The following is a 22,747-nucleotide window of genomic DNA, read 5'->3' as shown; positions in this document are numbered from 1 at the left end:
TTCAGATGCACAATTGATTAAGTACCCACCTTTCCCAACCATAAGATCAAGGTTGAATGGAAGTGGACTTGATACTGTATGGACGTGGGGCTGCGGCAATGTTGAAATACTGTCACCAGAGGGTAGTAGTGAGGTCAAAATGGATCTGAGAAGTCGATACATCACAATTTTTTTATCAAAAAACTATCCAATTAGATTGATTTAGCCTATAGTTTCTAAACATGTGTGACAATCAGAGTTGTCTTAGTCCAACTACAAATGTTTCCTCTAGGCTTCCTGTCAAGTCTCTTCATTTACAGTGGTGTATTAGAGTATTGTATTCGTGCTTTGACATTTAGCCTTACATATTACATCCAGTAGTCTAACAATTACACACAATATGTTTTATCAGAAAAATAAATGGTCTAAAGAAATACATAATTTCATAAATTACAACTGAACATGTACTTGTAGAGAGATAACAGAAATCATTCAATCAAAATGTGAATTTCTCCCAGTGAATAAGAAAAATACCTTCCCAGCAGAGCTAGAGTTAACCCCCAAATGACATCACCGCTCACTCCCACCTCCCTCTCTTCCCTCCTCTCCATCCCTCCTCCCCTTTCTTCCCCTCTGCCCTCCCCCTGCATTAATTCCAGTATGAAAGGAGAGTGTCTCACCAGCGGTCACACTCCAGGAAGCAAGCAGCCTCACAGCACATTCTGACCATCACACACAGGCTTGGAGAGAGAGAGAGAGAGAGAGACCGAATCAGCACCTCACACACATTGCCAGAACCTGCTCGCTCCAGGGTGAGGAATTCTTTACTTAAAAAAAATTGAATTACTTAACCAGCATTACTATCTGTCCTCTCTCTCTGCCATGGAGCTCCACCGCCTCCGACACCACCACAGCCACCGGACTGACGACAAGCTCCAGATGCTGAACCTCAACCAACGCCTGGAGACCTACCTGGGCCGAGTGAGGCTGCTGGAGGAGGAGAACAAGCTACTATGCCAGGAGATCCAGGCCCTGAGGGGCAGTGGCCAGGGGGGGCGGATGGGCCTGGAGGACAAGCTGAGCCTGGCCAGGCAAGAGGTAGAGGAAGTCTGGAGGGAGAAGGATCGGGTGGAGCTGGAGCTAGGGAGCCTGGGTGAAGAGCTCCACGTCCTGGGGCTGCAGAGACAGTGGGAGGCGGACGCCCATGGGGAGGTGAAGAAGAAGCTGGCAGACAGCAGGAAGCAGATGGAGGAGGAGAGGAGGGCTCAGATCTGGTTAGGAGAGAAGGTGAGCCAGCTAGAGAAACAAATCCAGTTCCAGATACAAACCCACCAGGAAGATGTTGCCGGCTTCCAGGCTACACTAATCCATGTCAGACCTGCACTGCCACCCCCTCCACCCCAAACGGGCACCCAGCTGCCCAGCCTCCAGGAGCTAGGTGAGGAGTACTCCCAGATGGCTGTCAGGGCGTGGCATGAGGCGGCCATGGTGTTTCAGGGCCAGGTGGACAGCCTGGACGAGTCTCTAAACCAGGCCAGAACCCGGTTGGCCCAGGTGGGCCAGGAGAAGAATGAGAGCCAGCTGAAACTTCAGGCCCTGGAGAATGAGCTGCAATCAGCCCAGGCTAGAAGGCAGTGTCTGGAGAGGAGTGTGGCCAAACAGAGAGACATGCAGAGGCAAGAGATACAAAACCTGCAGGTAAGAACAGTTAAAGTAGCCGACCCTGGTCTTTGGTGTGGGCGTATTTATGGGTGTGGGTTTATTCATGTCAATATCTCATAGGTAACTTTGTTAAGTGTCATTTGCCAATTCAATCATAAAACAGTGTCAATTAGATTATTTAAAACTTCTGTTCACCTGAACCTGAACTGAGCCATATAAGTGAGATTCCTAACCATACTATTACATTCCATATCGAGTTATGCTTTAATAATCATGCATTGTTTAAAACATCTTGAGTGTGTTGTCTGAATGTGACTGCTGTCTGGGATTTAGGACCTTCAAATGATTTCAGTCCAAAGACAAATTACAATGCGCTTCGTTGTGTATCTTGCCAGTTAATCGAGACAGCTAAAGCTGCTTCCAGTTGAGCAAACCAGGGCAAAACAAAGTGTTTCAAATGTCAGTCATAGCAGAACGTTTTTCAAATGGACATGGCCCAAAAAAAAAACAGGAACAATATGGTAATTTTATGAAAACAAGGTGTTTTTGTCCAAATGAGTCTGATGATATCTATGACGTAGAAACATACCAACGCAGTATCTCTGAGAAGGCTTATATTGTGCTCCCTTTCATTTGAAATGCTAATGAAATGTTTGGACAGAAACAGCATGTTGGACTCGGCCTAGGCTGGGGCTCTGGGAATTAGTTCCAGGTCATTATTTGTCCAGAAAGGTCAAAAATCCACACTGGGGCCCAACCATTAGATGCAGGGAACACAACATTGAACATTCTAAGCTCTTGCCATGGGACCAGGAACCATAATTCGGTGCCTTCAATACCTGTTCATGTGCTATGGTTGGATAACATCAATGCCATTTCCAATCAATTCTCTTCCCTTTTCCTGTTCCACAGGCCCATCTGGACGTGTTGGAGATGGAGAAGGGGGCGCTGGGAAATCAGATTGACACTCTCCTGACAGAAAGTAGGGGTCTGCTGCAGCTGAAGATGTCTCTGGGCATGGAGGTGGCCACATACAGGTACGGTACATGTCACTGTACATATATCAGAAGCTACAGTACCTCTCTCATCATATCTTTAGCACGAAACTATCGACATTTTGGGCCAAATGCTAAAGGGTAACTAGTAAATCATGCATTGATGTCAATTGGAGCTTTGCTTGAAAACATTACTTGTACACAATGATCTCAAGTTGGACTTCAGTCTTAACTAACTTGTTTATCTTCACAACCACTGATCGGATAGACCATGACAGATGAACGAAAGTATGTTGATGGCCATCCATCCAGCTATTTTACTTATCAACTGTAGAGGGAAAGGAGACACGGGGAGGAAGCCATGAAAGACTATTGGCACACAGCCAAAGGTGATAAGAGGTAGTGTCATTTTTTTAATGTAAGAGAGACGTGGGAATGTTAAAATAAAAGTGTCACCTCAAGTTGGTTTGAACTCTGATGAATGCGGCAACAGCTGAAAAAGTGACACCAAGCCCACACATGTTTGACGTCTGCAAAAAAGCCTGTCTATCAGAATATGAAAATTGAGGCAAATGTCGCAATCATCCCATCTTCACTACTATCTTCCTCTTCTTTTCCAATAGTTATTTTCCAAACATGTTCTTTTTCTTTTTACTTTTCTACCGATTTGTGAGAAAGCCGTCATTATTAGCCCCCATGTCCATGCTGATTCAGATGTCTAGTTTATCACATTCAAAGATGGCTTTTCAACTGGAAGTTCAGACTGGGCCCCATCACCCCTCCCCCTGTGAGAATGTGGAACAATATGTAGATGTCCAAGGCCTGTTGTCCAATAGGGCTCAGCCGTCTGACCCAAAAGGTCATCCCCTTGAAAAGGCCAGTCTCAGCTGTCTTGAGCAGGGTAACTTTATATGGGCCTCTATAGTGGCGCCTTTCTCTTTCCCTTGGTCTCTTCCCCCTCCATAGTCACCCCAAGGTATCAGCAGGGGATGACCAACGTATGAGCTATGGGAGTCTAGAGGAACAGGAATAAGAGGCAGGGGGAGAAGCAGACAGCAAGTCTCAAAAGAGATTTCGTAAATGCATCAAATTCATATTATCGGCACCTATACAGTAGATCCCAATGCGCAACAGAACACATTGAGCAACACTTGGAATGTGATTCTGGGATCATATTGGGATATACATGTCCACCAGTTTATAAGTATTTCTAAGTATTGTTTCATTAGAGATGCTGGTTTGAATGTGTGTTGGAATGGGCATGGTCCACATCTGTGAATACAAATGGTATTAGTTCTGCTTGGGCTAATCAGAATGTCAGGGCGTGCATGCCTATATTTTAGGCTGTGAGTGTGTGAGAGGGGGAATTGATGGCAGTGGTATGCACAGCAGATGGCTCGTCAAATGACAATGTCGTCCCCACATTTCCATAACAACAGATCTCATGTTGGCAACAAAAGCCCTCCCACTTCACTCCTCTCACCCCACCCTATGACACATCATTTCAGAATACCCCCTAGTGTGGCCAAAGTACAAATTATTTTGGTTATTCGTCACATTAGTATTCAAGCTGCTTCTAACCAGGACATAAGATTTTCTAGATAGTGTTGCAAAAAAATGTTACATCACTTTCCCTTTATGAATCCTTCTCTCGTTTGTCTGTGTCTGCTCTTTTCCTTCAGCGCTTTACTGGACAATGAAAGTCTGAAGGGGGATTTCTCTTCAACAAATCAGCTAAGGAGTACCTACATCTCTGGTAAATGATCACTTCATACAGGAATCTGCCAGCTAGATTAGTGACTGTGTTGTAATACAACATGATATTGATAGCTGTCAAAGCCAACACCTCCATGACATGTACTCCTGTTACTGTATAATTGTACTGTAAACCAAAAGGAATCTTCCTCATACTTAAGGTGGGCGAGTCCTGACTCTGCACTGTACAGTGTATATATTCACATTAGACCAAAACGAGTGGGGGATGGTGTGGGTTGGTTAGGGGGCTGAGCTAGACGCTTTGTGCTCTGTAACGCAAGCTACCTAGAGTCCCCAAAGGTCATTGAGCCATATGGCTTTGCTTTCCGGTAATTCAGACTGGAGGGGAAGGAAGTCATGATCAATATCTCTCCATTACTGTCTAACCTCTGTTCAGGAGAACATGTCTCCTAATATTGCCTTTGGGATGGGGTTTCGAGATCTCTGTCAACCTAAGATAAAACTGAAGACATTTTGGAATAGACAGAGATTGCTTTTTGTCTTACAATCAAAGCATTGGTGAATGTTTCCTGGTATTGTTAAGATTACTGTCAGTGTCATTTCAACCTTATTGATGTCTATCTACAATAGCCCCTGGCCTGTGGCCTACCCAGTACCATTATGTATGGTGTACCTATTCAATAATCTTCCTATGTCATTCACAGATGGAGTGCCCAGCTCCCGAGGGGTTAAGCAAAGCTTCCAGACACAGCTGCCTACCAGTCACATGATCAGGCCCATCTCTACCATCCATAGAGCAAGCCCACGATCCAATGTGACAATGATGTCCGCATCACCAATCTGGACTCAAAATCGGGTAACCCTGAAAGAAACACCTGAGAGTTGTCGAAAGACAGAAGAGCATATCGACTTTGGGGTAGGGTCCAACTACCAGGTAAGTTGTTCAACGCCTTACCCCAAAGTACCACAGGACGGAATTTCAGTCGACCACTTCAGACCCCAAGATGTCCATAAAGAAGTCAACTATGCTGAGCCTCTCTCACCTCCCACTGAAGAGGCAGGAGCTGATGTTGTATCTTTGCTTGGATCTGACCACAAGGAACAATCCATGTGGGATATGGAAAAGGAGGAAGAGGATCAGAACATAGTCAGAACCTGGTTTGCTGAAGAGAAACCCGTTCTGGAATCTGCCATGAGTCACCGGGTCGAGACCAGCTTCAGTATGCCAACTGTGTTCAGCACTGATGCTCAAGAGCTCTACAGCCCTTCAGTGAGCTATGAGAGAGCAGGTTCGGTGACAGGGGCACATTCTGCTTTCTCAGCGAATGATGATAATGATGTACCTTTTGAAATATCTTTTGAAAAAGAGGAACCTCTACTAGATATGCCTTACGGTCCCATGAATGCATCAAAGGAAAGAGATCTTGAAACAACAAAGAAAGATGCTGAATGGGCGGGAAATGAAGGCTTGGAATCTGAAACTGCATCAGTGCTAGAACAAGCATTTGAGACCTTCACAAGCAGTCAAGCTTTTGAGTATGGGGCGGGGAAAAGTTACAACAAGTCAATAGAGCTCAACCAAGAGGACAATATGTCATATGAATCTACTCAAGCCTCCCACGGTTCAGAAGAGGCATTTCGCCATGTTAAAAGACTGGAGGAAGATGTTATTCATCTCCCAAAAGAGGATGAAAATGATATGTCTAACAAACATGAGGAGCAATTGGAAGATGAATTGCACCCCTATGGGTATGGTAAGGATGATCGTGAAAGATTAGGAGGATTCATTAAGGAAAATGATATGACAGAAAGAATCGATAAGTTCAACCAAGAGGAGATGATCTCATCTGAATCTGCTCAAGCTTCTCACAGGTCAGAAGAGGTATTTCACCATGTTGAAAGAGTGGAGGAAGGTGACATAAATTTCACAAAAGTGGATGATGAAAATGATATGTCTAACAAACGTGAGGAACAACATGCACTGAACCCCAATGGGGATGTAAAGGATGAATGGGATAGAGTGAGAGGGTACAATGAAGAGAATGGAATTGGAGAAAGAATGGATGATTGGAAAGACGGAAAGTATCATATGAAAGAGGAAGAGATGTGGAATAACAGAGAAGCCCAACCCAATCGGTCTGATCAAGAATATATACCTTCAAATGAAGAGAAACTAAATCAATTCGAGCAAGAGCAAATACCTTCAGGCAGAGAGAAACTGAATCAGTCTGAGACAGAGCAAATACATTCAGGCAGAGAGAAACTGAATCAGTCTGAGACAGAGCATATACCTTCAGGCAGAGAGAAACTGAATCAGTCTGAGCAAGAGCAAATACCTTCAGGCGGAGAGAAACTGAATCAGTCTGAGACAGAGCAAATACCTTCAGGCAGAGAGAAACTGAATCAGTCTGAGCAAGAGCAAATACCTTCAGGCAGAGAGAAACTGAATCAGTCTGAGCAAAGGTATATCAATTCAAACGGAGAGAAACTGAATCAGTCTGAACAAGAGCAAATACCTTCAGGCAGAGAGAAACTGAATCAGTCTGAGCAAAGGTATATCAATTCAAACGGAGAGAAACTGAATCAGTCTGAACAAGAGCAAATACCTTCAGGCAGAGAGAAACTGAATCAGTCTGAGCAAAGGTATATCAATTCAAACGGAGAGAAACTGAATCAGTCTGAGCAAGAGCATATACCTTCAGGCGGAGAGAAACTGAATATATCCGACAATGACAAAGAGGATCATGATGAGGCAAACTACTGTCAAAATAATTCTGTATCATGGAGGGCTGAGCTAGAAGGCGACAGCTATGCTCAGGACAACACACTAGCCGACACACACCCCTTGATCCGTTACAAGAGTGACGAGACAGATGTCAACACTCAGGCTTCACACATGGGCGAGAGTGACTCCAGTGATGGTGAAGAGGACAGGGAGGTTTGCCAGACAGGAACAGACACCTGGGGCGAAGGCAAGTCCAAACAGTTTGACACCATGGAATATCTGTATGAAGAGTCAGAAGGGGATGTCATAGATCAGGAAAGTAACATGGGCTCCACTCACCAAGAGGACATGGATGCTAGCCAAACAAAGGAGCATGCTCCACAGGAGAACGATGAGGAGAATGCTGTAGATCAGTTGATTCAGGAGGCAGAAGAGGAGCAATCCTATGAGGAACTTACAGAACCTGGAGAGTACTCCATGGTGTGCTCTGATGAGGACTATAATGAAGAAAGAATTGATAGATTGGTGGAGCAAGAGCTAGAGAATTTATCTATATCCAGTTACAGTGAACACTTTACTGGGCAGATGATTGAGAGCGAGTCAGTACTGAGTCTTCAAATTGAGTCTCACACTGAACTTCCCCAGACACAAGACATATTATACAGTGAGGAGGTAGTGCAGATACACTCAGAGAGACTGAATCAATCTGAGCAAGAGTATATACCCTCAGGAGGAGAGAGACTGAATCAACCTGAGCAAGAGTATATACACTCAGAGAGACTGAATCAACCTGAGCAAGAGTATATACACTCAGAGAGACTGAATCAATCTGAACAAGAGTATATACCCTCAGAGAGACTGAATCAACCTGAGCAAGAGTATATACCCTCAGAGAGACTGAATCAACCTGAGCAAGAGTATATACCCTCAGAGAGACTGAATCAACCTGAGCAAGAGTATATACCCTCAGAGAGACTGAATCAACCTGAGCAAGAGTATTTACCCTCAGAGAGACTGAATCAACCTGAGCAAGTGTATATACCCTCAGAGAGACTGAATCAACCTGAGCAAGAGTATATACCCTCAGAGAGACTGAATCAACCTGAGCAAGAGTATTTACCCTCAGAGAGACTGAATCAACCTGAGCAAGTGTATATACCCTCAGGCGGTGAGAGACTGAATCAATCTGAACAAGAGTATATACCCTCAGGCGGAGAGAGACTGAATCAATCTGAACAAGAGTATATACCCTCAGGCGGAGAGAGACTGAATCAATCTGAACAAGAGTATATACCCTCAGGCGGAGAGAAACTGAATCTATCTGTGCAAGAACACATACCATCAGATGGAGAGAATCTGAATCAATCTGAACAAGAGAAGATACCTTCAGGAGGAGAGAAACTGAATCAATCCGAGACAGAGGATATAACTTCAGGCGGAGAGAAACTGAATCAATCCGAGACAGAGGATATAACTTCAGGTGGAGAGAATCTGAATCAATCTGAACAAGAGAAGATACCTTCAGGAGGAGAGAAACTGAATCAATCCGAGACAGAGGATATAACTTCAGGCGGAGAGAAACTGAATCAATCCGAGACAGAGGATATAACTTCAGGTGGAGAGAAACTGAATCAATCCGAGACAGAGGATATAACTTCAGGTGGAGAGAAACTGAATCAATCCGAGACAGAGGATATAACTTCAGGTGGAGAGAAACTGAATCAATCTGAGCAAGAGTATATACCCTCAGGCGGAGAGAGACTGAATCAACCTGAGCAAGAGTATATACACTCAGAGAGACTGAATCAATCTGAACAAGAGTATATACCCTCAGAGAGACTGAATCAATCTGAACAAGAGTATATACCCTCAGAAAGACTGAATCAACCTGAGCAAGAGTATATACCCTCAGAGAGACTGAATCAACCTGAGCAAGTGTATATACCCTCAGGCGGCGAGAAACTGAATCAACCTGATCAAGAGTATATACCCTCAGAGAGACTGAATCAACCTGAACAAGAGTATATACCCTCAGGCGGAGAGAGACTGAATCAATCTGAACAAGAGTATATACCCTCAGGCGGAGAGAGACTGAATCAATCTGAACAAGAGTATATACCCTCAGGCGGAGAGAAACTGAATCTATCTGTGCAAGAACACATACCCTCAGATGGAGAGAATCTGAATCAATCTGAACAAGAGAAGATACCTTCAGGAGGAGAGAAACTGAATCAATCCGAGACAGAGGATATAACTTCAGGTGGAGAGAAACTGAATCAATCTGAGCAAGAGTATATACCCTCAGGCGGAGAGAAACTGAATCAATCCGAACCAGAGGATATAACTTCAGGTGGAGAGAAACTGAATCAATCCGAGACAGAGGATATAACTTCAGGTGGAGAGAAACTGAATCAATCCGAGACAGAGGATATAACTTCAGGTGGAGAGAAACTGAATCAATCCGAACCAGAGGATATACCTTCAGGTGGAGAGAAACTGAATCAATCCGAGACAGAGGATATACCTTCAGGCGGAGAGAAACTGAATCAATCCGAGACAGAGGATATAACTTCAGGTGGAGAGAAACTGAATCAATCCGAACCAGAGGATATACCTTCAGGTGCAGAGAAACTGAATCAATCCGAGACAGAGGATATACCTTCAGGCGGAGAGAAACTGAATCAATCCGAGACAGAGGATATAACTTCAGGTGGAGAGAAACTGAATCAATCCGAACCAGAGGATATACCTTCAGGCGGAGAGAAACTGGATATATGTGAGCAAGAACATATACCCTCAGATGGAGAGAAAATGTATCAATCCGAGCCAGAGCATTTAGCTTCAATCAGAGAGAAACTGAATCAATCCGAGACAGAGGATATAACTTCAGGCGGAGAGAAACTGAATCAATCCGAGACAGAGGATATAACTTCAGGTGGAGAGAAACTGAATCAATCCGAGACAGAGGATATAACTTCAGGTGGAGAGAAACTGAATCAATCCGAACCAGAGGATATAACTTCAGGTGGAGAGAAACTGAATCAATCCGAGACAGAGGATATACCTTCAGGTGGAGAGAAACTGAATCAATCCGAGACAGAGGATATAACTTCAGGAGGAGAGAAACTGAATCAATCCGAGACAGAGGATATACCTTCAGGCGGAGAGAAACTGAATCAATCCGAGACAGAGGATATAACTTCAGGCGGAGAGAAACTGAATCAATCTGAGACAGAGGATATACCTTCAGGCGGAGAGACACTGGATATATGTGAGCAAGAACATATACCCTCAGATGGAGAGAAAATGTATCAATCCGAGCCAGAGCATTTACCTTCAATCAGAGAGAAACTGAATCAATCTGGGCAAGAAAATATACCTTTCGGTGGAGAGAAAATTAATCAATCCGAGCCCGAGTATATACCTTCAGGTGGAGAGAAAATGTATCAATCTGAACAAGAGAAGATACCTTCAGGAGGAGAGAAACTAAATCAATCTGAGCCAGAGTATATAACTTCAGATGGAGAGAAAATGTATCAATCCGAGCCAGAGCATTTACCTTCAAACGGAGAGAAACTAAATCAATCTGAACAAGAGTATATAACTTCAGGCGGAGAGAAACAGAACGTAAATGCACAAGAACACATACCAACAGACGGAGAGAAAATGAATCAATCTGAGTCAGAGTATATACCTTCAGGTGGAGAGAAACTGAATCTATATGTGCAAGAACACATACCATCAGACGGAGAGAAACTGAATCAATCTGAACAAGAGGATATAACTTCAGGCGGAGAGACACTGGATATATGTGAGCAAGAACATATACCCTCAGATGGAGAGAAAATGAATCAATCTGAGTCCGAGTATATACCTTCAGGTGGAGAGAAACTGAATCAGTCTGAGCAAGAGTGTATACCTTCAGGTGCAGAGAAACGGAATCAGTCTGAGCAAGAGCATATACCTTCAGGTGGAGAGAAACTGAATCAGTCTGAGCAAGAGCATATACCTTCAGGTGCAGAGAAACTGAATCAGTCTGAGCAAGAGCATATACCTTCAGGTGGAGAGAAACTGAATCAGTCTGAGCAAGAGTGTATACCTTCAGGTGGAGAGAAACTGAATCAGTCTGAACAAGAGCGTATACCTCCAGGTGCAGAGAAACTGAATCAGTCTGAACAAGAGTGTATTTCCTCAGAGGTTATGTATTCGGTGCACTCTAGGATTCTAATGACATCTGATCACACATCTCTTAGAGAAGGTTCAGTAGAAATATCCAAAGAAGAATATTTGGCTCAAGGTAAGGTATTCAGTGGGGGACTGGGAACTGAAGCTGTACCAGACAAAATAGAAGGACAGGATGACCAGAACCTTTATATGTCGACTCATGCAGACTTCACTGAAAGCCATTCTATCTACAGCAGTTTAAACAGCAGGCCTGAGAGTCAAACCGACATGAACAACTTGGATATAGAAGAGTCCAACAGCACAGATGATGAGTCACCAAATGCAAGCCAGTATTTGCAACCTGTCACCAAAGCAAATCTAACTGCAGATCAGGAAGACTTGTTAAATGTGGCAGTCTCTCACTATGAGGATTGCAATACTCTTATTGAACATTCTGCAGAAGAGGTCACTAGCTATCAGGCAAGTAATGAATGTCTTCAGACAGATGAATGGGAAGTCTTAGAAAGTCCAAACAAACACCTGGAATCTGGAGATCCTTTTGCAGGTCACAAGAGAGACTCCGAGAGATCATCCAAAACTGACAGCGAAGGCCAGGACCTCCACAGCTTCCTCAGCTCTGGTGTACACAACAACTTCTGGGGTTCCAATCTGGAGACAGGAGCCCCCTATCAACCGGATGAGCCATATGACCATGTGACCGAGCTACCCAATCAGAACCTAGTCTTGGCTAACAACCTATCCTGGGTGGATTTGGATAATCCACAGGCAACTAATTGGAACACAAAGATGGACAGCGACACACCTGAAGCTTCCACCCTTGAAGAAGAGGACAAACAGATGCCCTCACAGGTGAAGCAGCTGGTTTGTAAAGATGTGGTAGAGGGTGTGAATGTTACTTCTGAAGGTTCTGAAGATGGAGACTCCTGGTCATCTGGGGAAGAATAGGAACAATTTCAGCATGGTTTCTATAAAGGAGTAAAGTAGAAGTAACAAGTGTTACTGAGAGTGTAAAACTATTTACATTTTACAGGCTTTGAATTTGAGCATTGATTCACATTGATCCTCACAGTGGAAAGTAAATGAAACGATAATTTCATCCAAACATGAATGTACTATGTCACAGAATGTCATGACAATTCAGTGCTCTCCGGGATCCTTGGGATGTCCCTACCCTAAACCCTAACTATAACCATAATCCTTACCTACACCATTTAAAATGTCAACTTCAATGGGGTAGGGACGTCCCAAGGATGCGAGATAGCACAGACCGTCAAATATTTATGCTGTTTTCAAAAACCAAAAAGTTGTGCTTGTGGCACTAACCACCAGTGTACCTACTCCATTTCAAGACATTGAGGGCCATTTTTTGTAAGTTTTACAAATTGATGTTTGAATAGCATTTGTTTATTTTGCCTCCCCCCTTTGAAGAACAAAAGTAACTTAATTAAAAACCAAAGAAAGGACATTTGAAAGTCAAAGCATTCTGAACTGCCATTAATTGATAGTTGATTTGATTGCACTGATTGAAGGAAATCAATTAGAGCAAAAGTGAGAACCAAGGCCTGGGAGCTTGTTTTTTCTAGCAGCAACTGTTATCTTAACATCTTAAGTCCATTTGATAAGGACTCCAGCTGTGCCTTCAGAAGGTATTCATAACCCTTTGACTTACTCCATTGAAGAGTTATTTATGATTATCATTTGATATTTCAACTCACACACTACAAGCAGCAAATCAAATCAAATTGTATTAGTCACATGCGCTGAATACAACCAGTTTAGACCTTACAGTGAAATGCTTACTTACGAGCCCCTAACTGACAGTGCAGTTTAAAAAAATACAGATAAGAATAAGAGATAAAAGTAACAGGTAATTAGAGGAGCAGTAAAAAAAATAACAATATATACCGGGCGGTGCCGGTACAGAGTCAATGTGCAGGGCACCGGTTAGTTTGGGTAGTATGTACATGTAGGTAGTGTTAATTAAAGTGACTATGCATAGATGACAACAGAGAGTGGCAGTGGTGGGGGGGGTGAATAGTCTGGGTAGCCATTTGTCTAGATGTTCAGCAGTGCATGGTTTGAAATCCCAGAAGAACAGTTTGCCTTCATTTTATTAAAGCGTTTCACAACACAGTGTCACAATGTATAACTAACATACAATGAAACAACATGGTACCATATTAGTTATGCTTTGTTCACGATTACAGCAAAAATAAACGTGTGTTGTTCTTTGGCTAGTGTTCTCTCTCTAGAAATGCACACAAAAAAAACATACCTGGAAAAATAAAACAAATTGACAAATATGTTTATACATTTTATTTTTTGCTTAAGAACTGTGTAGGACTTATTTCATGATGCACGTTTGATATTACTCTACATTGAAATATTTACAAAAAGCTTTTGAAAAATGAAGGGAGAAAAACAGAAATATAAACAAAAACACACCACGGTCCATTTTTTTGTTTTATTTGACGTTTATTTAACTAAACAAGTCAGTTAAGAAACTGTCAGTTATTTTACAATGACGGTCTATTATCCAGGGTATGTGTCTCTTCTGATAGAGGAAAGACCAGCGCACAACGGGTTCTGAGAATAATTATCCAGTGTCTGTTGAAATCTGGATGAAGCTCAGAGGAAAGTATACCCTTAGACCAGGCCAAGAAAACAGCTGGCTTCTCCTTCAGCATCTATCTGTTTCCTCTGTGTATTACATTAAAGTGAGTGAGACCCAGGGCCGGTGTGGGAGGTGAGATTTGGCACCATCCCAGCTTTACTGACCTCAAAGCACGCTAGCTAACAAAGACGCACTGGGCCCTCCATAACAAACAACCATCCCATGGGAAGACCGAGGGAGAAAATGGGCAAAAGGAACAATGGATGACCTCCCCTCACCACCTCCTCTCCCCGCCTCACGGCCTTCCTTCCCCCTTTTTTTGTCATTCATTAGTCAGTCTTCAGAACAATGTTGGCTATTTTAGCTGCCGGTTGCCTGCTCACTGCCCAAGTCTGTGCAATGACTGATTGAATAAAGGGGGAAGCCACAGCCATTCACAGAGAGAAAGGCTGGGTGCTGGAATGGCATTACGGCAGCTGTCTGGCATGCTCTTATTCTCTCATGTCTATGGCTCCCAGTCAGCCTTATAACTAGCTATGGCAATACAACTTTATATATTCCGTTCAGGGAATAAGAATAAACTAACTAGGTTATATAGGCACAAGATGATCTACAGTATATGAAATAACAATACTTATAGAAAGAGATATTGTGGATGGACAAGCTATGTCTATCCCAGGAACACATGCCCAGTGCTATTAATAGAAGAATAGTTTCCTGACAAACAGCCAGGATGACCATATCTGATGCAAGAGGCTGAAAGTGCTTGGTCACTATGTCCGGCTGCGACCAGAGGCGCCATTTCAGCTGGGCCATTCTGGCTAACCTGGGGGGAGGGGCTCAGCTGCAGGGCTGGTGTGTGTGTGTGGATTTGACACAGGAGGAATGTAAAAACTATACCAGATCTCTACAGGGAGTGTGTTTGCTCTCCTTCGACGACCATCTGTCATCCATTATTCCCATTCTGTTGATTTACTCCATGTGACGGAAGACCTGTAAAATCAGACGGAGGAAGGGGTGGCTCCTTAGCTGGCCTTCCTTTTCTCTGTTCTAAAGTTTCAACTGGCCCACCCCTTGCAAACAATGGGCTATAAGGAAAATAAATGTTATACGTGCCATGTTGTAAACAGAATAGAAAGATATATTAAATCAGTGAAACCTGATGCATATACAGTATGTACTCATTCTGTTAGACTCAAATAATAGTATGAATACATCACTAAGGACAAGTGCCACTTACCAAGGACAAACGACAAAGCACTTTAGACAGAGCCGCATCTGACAGGGTTTGGCTCCAGCTGCTATCTCACAACCACATCAGCTGCTCCAAAGAATGTGTGAATCATTCTCACAGAAAAAGGTCCCCTTATGATGAGATAAAGTCATGTCTGGCAATCAGCAACTGGGTAACAGAAATAATCACACACGTCCAGCCAATGACCTTGATTGCAATAGTGGAGCCACACCCTGGCTCATCGCTGGCCACGTGACACACACACACACACACACACACGCTTGCTCTCCGTAAATAGTGATAAAAGGATGATATATACGTAGGTTGGCGCTTATTGTCATGAGTCTTGTCCTGGAGGCAGAACTGAGTGATTTCCCCTTAGGCCAGCTGCAAAGTCAAAATTGGCTAAATTGTAATAATTCATGAACAATGATATTTTTGGTCTACATTTAAGGTTAGGCATTAGGGTTAGCAGTGTGGTTAAGGTTAGGTTTCAAATCAGATTGTATTACTTTGTGGCTGCGCCAGCTAGTGACCACTCTGCAGAGCTGCCTCCAGAATAAGATTCATGACAAAAAACACTAACCTGCAAGGTATACTGCCACAGACTGAGTGGTCTGGATTAGACATGATTATTAGTTGGCCATTGCCACTGGAGACAGAAGTGTGTGTCTGAGACATGTGCTCATGGGCCACACAGGACAGAACAGCTGCCACTTCCAGCTGACACTATGGTCAACTGTCTGGAGGAGGGGAAATTACACCCCTCGCTCCAATCCTCTTGTCTCGTTACTTAATCTCTCTCTCATTCAGAAAATTGGGACTAAACAGGGTCTTATTTATTAACTATTTGTTTACTGTGCAATTTAAATGTCCAATGATACATTTAGAAACTGAAATCTTGCACTTCTTTAAATAAGTAGAGATTATGTCAGTGGAAAAGTTATCATGCAGTGAATAGATGCCTCAATACAACATTTCTCCATGACAACTCTCCCAAGTCTCTCCTTCCAAGTTCATTTGACTTTCTCTTTTCCTCCCATGACAGTTATGATTTAGAAACAGAAGAATTTTATATCAACATTAGTTTTATTTTGTATTAATCTTAGTTATGTCATTCAAATACCGTGGCATAGTGTCTCACATAACATGCAGTTTAAGTCAATTAAGTTTATCACTTCGCTTGCGAAAAATGGAATGCTTTAAATGTGATTCGAAATAATAAATTATTTCTAGAAACATTTCCATTTGATAAAACTAAGAAAAACCAGAACAAATTTGGTTTAGGTTTAGGCTTAAAATAATTCAGTAGATCTGAACACGTGATAATGATGCCCAAAGCATTACCAGCACATGTGATGACATCTTATGGTGAAAATACATCATTCCACTTCACAGATGCTCAGATGTGAGCAGTTAATAAACTACTCTCTCAACAGTCCCATATTTTCTGTCACTTACCAAACATAGCTGATAAATCACGTTTCAGAAAACTTTTTTCAGAGAACAAGTTTGTATTGATAAATTATCATATGTTTTGATGGTGAACAACACAAATGCACATTCTAATGTAAATCATAATAACAAACCAAACCTTTTTGTAGGTCAACTTGTCTATTTAATATATAAAATACCATAAAACATACGCAAAAAGGGGAGGGTAAAGAAGGGACAAATGGATACTTTGGTACAATAACAAACACTTTTTGTAAAAGCAGTATAGAATTTGTAATAACATCAGTGCATACTTTATTTATGAAAATATACACAAATTGTATATCATTCTCCAAAAACAACAAAAAAGTTCATTTTGTTTACAACAAAAAGCAGACTAGCCGAACACAATATATTAGCTATAATTTTTTCTTCAATTTCTATTTTATTTCTGTGTGATGTATATTCTTATTGATATTACATTTCATTTGCATTTCCTATAATAGGATTCATTCTTTGTTTGTGTTATGCCCATGCATTGACATCTTTGTGTCTGGTCAGAAATAAATTGTCCTCACTTTACTATCTGTAGACTAAGTTTTGTACATTTGACAAAAAATTGCAGCATTGAACTGGTTATTATATTAAACTTGTTTACCACCTTTCATGATCTCACATGTACTAATATTACTACAGCCGTTTTGTTTTACGTCATAAATCGTGCAATTTTAGTACACCCTTTGAAGAAAAAACTAAACAAAAAATGAAAACAAAACAAAAATATATTTATATATAATAAAATAAAATTCAAATAAAACAAGATTCCTAACCTACACAAAACCGCAAAAAATAAAATTGCCTTTTCTATATCATCATTACAATTACCATCGATGGTCACAATAATGATAATATTAACAGTAATAATATCAATTATCATAGAACAATTATAATAAAAACAGACAATAGAACTGTCACCAGCACAAATTAACACTGGAAAGTGAGATTCTCTAAACATCATTCATTATATATGGGGAATATGGGGGCGCAGGTTAACTATTGTCATGACGATTGTCTTTTCATTTGTGATTACAGTGACCCATAGTGTTGTTCTGAGATAATGTCAGGGCTTTATACAACACCTCGATTGGCCAGTGTCCATAGTACTAACCAACCCCATCGTCTGCTTCCGCTAGTCACCAATTAGTCTAGGTATGAAACATTGCTTCATGGCATGTGGCCCTATTCAAGACATGGCTACCATTATTATAAAAAAAACATCAGGGTCAACGTTTTGTTCAAAGCTCAGGACACAACAGTCTTACAGTCTAAGGGTGTGTGAATATACCGGCAGGCGTGATCACTCTCTCTCTCTCTGCCATCCACCTCTAGACGATTGTCTAGACTCCTGACGAGTCAGGCTGCACAATCCCTACAGCAACAACTACAACGATATAAAACGATAAAGAGCCAATGGGAGGTCATTTGAACCTGTTCTGGACGGAGTGCAGAGTATATGCGAGTATGGTGTTTGAGTGTGTGGAGCAATGAGGCATTTTGGCAGAAAATTGATAGTGGCAGGGGTCAAATGAGTGTGAGATGGACTTGTCTTAAGTCACTGGTAGGGAGCGGTCGAGTTTACACTACGGTTCAATGAGTGAAATGCTGTAATTACTTCATGTGGCCAGAGAACTCTCCTCTAACAGAAAGCACAGGGGGCGGCAGGGTAGCCTAGTGGTTAGAGCGTTGGACTAGTAACCGAAAGGTTGCAAGTTCAAACCCCCAAGCTGACAAGGTACAAATCTGTCGTTCTGCCCCTGAACAGGCAGTTAACCCACTGTTCCTAGGCCGTCATTGAAAATAAGAATGTGTTCTTAACTGACTTGCCTGGTTAAATAAAGGTAAAATAAAATAAAAATAAATAAAACAGGGGATACTTGTCTGGCTAATGTGTGAAAATGTGTTTGTGTGTGTTGAATGAGTTTGACGTGCCTGAGGACATGCAGACATGACTGTCCCTTTCTGGAGGACACCTGGCTTTTAAAGAGAGGGGGCATTTTGGGGGCTTGGGGGGAGGAAGGGGTTAAAGTGCGCTCCATCAGAGTACTCCACTGCTCACTCAAACAGTCCAATCCACTGCTACTTCCTTTTCTGTCCCTCTAGCACCCTCACCTGGCTTTGCAACCTAGTACACTTATGTACACACATAAATAGAAAGACCCGATCCACTGAGAATCAACACATTAGCTTTTAGGGATATCCTGCTGAACATATGTGAACATATATTTCTATATACAATCCCTGTCATCTATCGTTTTCTCTGCATCGTATGCAGTTCATCACTTACTCTCAAAATCTGCTATCGCTGCTGTTTAAATATATATTTATATGCTCTATATGTTTACCCTCAAAAAACGATGTCCCTGCTATACAAAAGCCATACAGAAGGAAACAGAACAAATTGTTTATATACACAGTTCTTCACTTTTTCTCCCAGTTTACATCTCCTATTCAGAGCCTTCTGAAACACAGGCATTGTTTAACAAAAATATTTTTGTGTGTGTGTGGATGGATGGATTTGAGCGTGGTGAAAATCGAAAAGTCAAGAAGGTAGTAAAAAAACAACAAAAAAACCACACAAAAAGAGCATTTGAAATAAATATCACAGAACAGGAAACGCACGCAGCATCTGAAGTTGATCGGTAGGTATCTGTAGCATGTGTCATAGAGCTAGTGCAGCCCTTCCCTGATAAAACAGTATTTGACCTAGATAAGGTATCGATGTTTCAGATTAAATACCTGGCTAAAACTAAACAAAACAAGGATCGTCCACTTTAGAAGAGTAAATCCTGTCTTATAAAATGGATAGCTAATCAGATTGACTCAGTGAATTTCAGGTTCTCAAATCTAAAACAGAAATGTTAATAGAAATTTAAAGATGGTTGATGGACAACAGTCAGACAGAGAGAGGACGCAATATATTAAAAAAAAGTTAAAATCTCATTCACCAATCTCATACTCTTTACAAAAACACCAAAAGCTGGATATAACAGTGCCACTGGGCAGATACAAAGAAGTGGATTCATTTTGGTTGTTCTACTGTTTCTCAACAGAGCAGTGCAGCTGGACTAGAGACCTACTGTGGATAAAAGACAGGAGGATACCAGGTGTGTATTATGTGATGTAGAGGGTGAAGAGAAAACCCAGCAATGTCATTAGTCAGTCAATAGTCAGTCAGTTTTGTAGCTGCTCTCTGTCCCTTCAAAACGAAAAGGAGGCCGAGCCTGCTTGATCAAAAGAGAACTCATTCATTCCAATCCTAATCTTGTCCAACACACTATGTTGACATGTAATCCCTGGTTCGGTAACTCTGCCCCTATAGAGGGTGTTTGTGTGAGAGTGTGTGTGTGTGTGTGTGTGTGTGTGTAGTACAATATAGCGTAAAACAGTATGCAGCTTGTGTGTCAATGCATACATTTGTGAGAGAAAGATTGTGTGCAAGAGTATAAGAGCATGCGCAAATGGGCGTGTCCGGTGCATGTGTGTGTGTTTGTGTGTTGTGGAGGCATGGGTGTGAGGTCAGCATTTACTGTACATACGGTAAAAGGGTGTGGGATGGTGCATCTCTCCCCTTCACTCTCTTGTTCTACACATCTATGTGACCCAGGTGTCCAGTCTCATTCTTTTCACGTTGGCCCCCTCCTGCTCCTGCTGCTCCTGAGTGGACGAGGGCCTCAGGAGCCCCATGGCCGAGGAGGCCCCTCCCTGGTGGTGGAAGTCCTGGGCCTGCCCCTGGGCCCCATTGTCCCGGTCACCCTCGTAGGAGCTGCCGTTGCTGCTCAGGCTGCCGACGGGTGAGCGGCCCTGCAGGGTGGACGGCTCCAGGCGCAGGGCCCCTGGGTACTGGCCTGACATAGGGGCCCCTGTGATGGTCACTAGGCCCCCTCCTCCGCCACCCCCAGCTGTTGAGCATGGGGTGCTGCGGTCGCGGTTGGGCGACACGGGCTCCGACTTGATGCTGATGTTGGGGTTGGTGTTAATCGTCAGCATGGTGCCCTGAGGTAAGTGGCCCACCGGCCTGGAGGGAACGAGAAAAGAGAGAGAAATGGTGAGACGCGTGCTGACATCTGCTGGTCAGCCAGGGTAACTGCAACACTACTTACAAACACACATATCAACATCACCACGAACATCACTTTAAATACAGGATCCCAGACAGGGACCTGCTAACCAGCACACAGTGCAGTAAGCGCTGATGGAACATAGAGCCAACACCTCCACACAATAGGTGGAGGGGGGAGGGGGGGGAGGATCCTAGATGACAAATGTGTCAGCAAATTGAGTAGCGGAAAAACAAACAGAACCTTGCAGAGAGAAAGAATGTAATTGTTTATGGGAGTGGTAGATAAGTGTCCCTTCTATGAACCGCGTAGGTCTTCAATTCTATGTGCCGTGCTCTGTGTTCCACCCTACTCTTCATACACACCCTGGGCTGACAGCTCATGTTTTGGCTAATTGCTAACGACAGGTAATGTTTTACTGCTAAATGTTTTAGGGAACACTGTGTCATGACGTAGCTTTTAAAAGTGACTATAGGTTGATGGACTGAGGTTAGACACACGAACAGAGGCGCAAACAGACTGGATGAAAAGGCCACACGGAAGTGCACGGACCACAAGCCATGCAGACAGACTCTGGATTCCGAAAGACCACTCCCATGCCTTGTGCCATGTGTCCACAGTCACTTATCTTTAGCATTAATAACTCATGCAATTGTACCCAGACATCTCCAACTTCACACCCCGCCAACAAGTCCCATCTGTAAATTCACACAGCCCTCAGCACCCTCCCCCTCTCTCCCACACCACTCCCCAGCACCCTCCCCCTCTCTCCCACACCACTCCCCAGCACCCTCCCCCTCTCTCCCACACCACTCCCCAGCACCCTCCCCCTCTCTCCCACACCACTCCCCTCGATTGGAAAAGCCAACTCACTTGAATCACTTCACCCTTAAATCAGATCACCCATCAAAAAAGGTCCAACGCAGCCGTTTTCATCTCAATATCAAATCATTTCTGGCTAACAATTAAATATGTTACTGTGATTGTTTTCAATTAAAATAGTCAAAAAATAAACAAAAATAGCTATTTAGCAAAGAGCAATTTCTCATGAGTGTGGAGTGGAAAACTGAAAACTAGCTGTTATTGGCAGAGAGGTTTGGACGTCACCAGGCGGTAAATTAGTGAATAGACCAATAAAAAAGATATTCACCAGGCAGGCAAAAACTCCATCCCACAAAAACAAGCAGCCATTTTTTTCCAAAAGTATTTTCAAACAGCTCTAACACTAAAAGGGCCTTTTCACAGTATTATTCCATCCTCAGTGTGGGAATATACGGTGAGCTCCAAAAGTCTTGGGACAGTGACTCATTTTGTGTTGTTTTGGCTCTGTACTCCAGCACTTTGGACTTGAAATGATACTGAGGTTAAACTGTCAAGCTTTGATTTGAGCGTATTTTCATCCATATCAGGTGAACCGTTTAGAAATTACAGCACTTTTTGTCCCCGCATTTTAGGGGACCAAAAGTATTGGCACAAATAAGAATAGAATGTATTTCTACACATTCCTACATTCATGTGAATGCTACCACGATTACGGATAGTCCTGAATGAATCGTGAATAATGATGAGTGAGAAAGTTACAAATAGCATTTCCCCAAGACATGCAAACCTCTCACCATTAGAATAACAGGGGAGGTTAGCATTTTCCGCAGGGTATGATATTTGTGTGTCTAACTTTCTCAGTGATCATTATTCACGATTCATTCAAAATTAACCAGAATCATGGTAGCATCCCCATTATTGTAGAAGTGCTTAGAAACATATTCTATTCTTATTTACACTAAAAGTGACTCCAAAATGATTGGACACAAAATAAGGTGAAACAACAAAAACAGTGATGTAATCATTGCGTGCTAGGAATATGGGACCAAATACTAAACTTTTGACTTCTTTAATACATATAAGTGAATTGGTCCCAATACTTTTGGTCCCATAAAATGGGAGGACTATGTACAAAAAGTGCTGTCATTTCTAAACGGTTCACCAGATATGGATGAAAATGCCCTCAAATTAACACTGACAGTCTGCGTTTTGTCACTGTATCATTTCAAATCCAAAGTGCTGGAGTAAAGAGCCAAAACAACA

At 42.6% G+C, this 22,747-nt stretch overlaps 2 protein-coding genes across 32 annotated transcripts in view; one reads left to right on the top strand and one right to left on the bottom strand.

The window, feature by feature from the left end:
- The first annotated feature begins 594 nt into the window (after positions 1 to 594).
- Positions 595 to 13,565, top strand: LOC110487370 (uncharacterized). Of its 4 annotated transcripts, none has more exons than XM_090196845.1 (5): positions 595 to 1,677; positions 2,554 to 2,678; positions 4,319 to 4,392; positions 5,057 to 9,337; positions 9,428 to 13,565. In XM_090196845.1, exons 1-5 carry the CDS (start codon positions 862 to 864, stop codon positions 12,205 to 12,207), a joined length of 8,076 nt encoding a protein of 2,691 aa, XP_090052971.1. In that variant the 5' UTR covers positions 595 to 861; the 3' UTR covers positions 12,208 to 13,565. The 4 variants fall into 4 exon arrangements, with proteins under 4 accessions (XP_090052971.1, XP_090052965.1, XP_036801891.2 ...); XM_090196839.1 differs by having other exon boundaries at positions 9,383 to 13,565; XM_090196843.1 differs by having other exon boundaries at positions 637 to 791; positions 894 to 1,677; positions 5,057 to 13,565.
- A 5,424-nt stretch (positions 13,566 to 18,989) lies between these two features.
- Positions 18,990 to 22,747, bottom strand: part of LOC110487398 (myocyte-specific enhancer factor 2D homolog) — an 86,999-nt gene continuing 83,241 nt past the window's right edge. For all 28 annotated transcript variants that reach the window (XM_090196982.1, XM_090196983.1, XM_090196985.1 and 25 more), the window contains one exon: positions 18,990 to 20,619. In XM_090196982.1, the coding sequence (XP_090053108.1) occupies positions 20,196 to 20,619 (424 nt within the window). In that variant the 3' untranslated portion in view covers positions 18,990 to 20,195. The remainder of the gene's footprint in view (positions 20,620 to 22,747) is intronic.

This window comes from Oncorhynchus mykiss, chromosome 2 (assembly GCF_057628025.1).
Source record: "Oncorhynchus mykiss isolate SJ-2025 chromosome 2, ASM5762802v1, whole genome shotgun sequence".
Lineage (NCBI taxonomy): Eukaryota > Metazoa > Chordata > Actinopteri > Salmoniformes > Salmonidae > Oncorhynchus > Oncorhynchus mykiss.
This window is presented reverse-complemented; position numbering and strand designations above follow the sequence as displayed.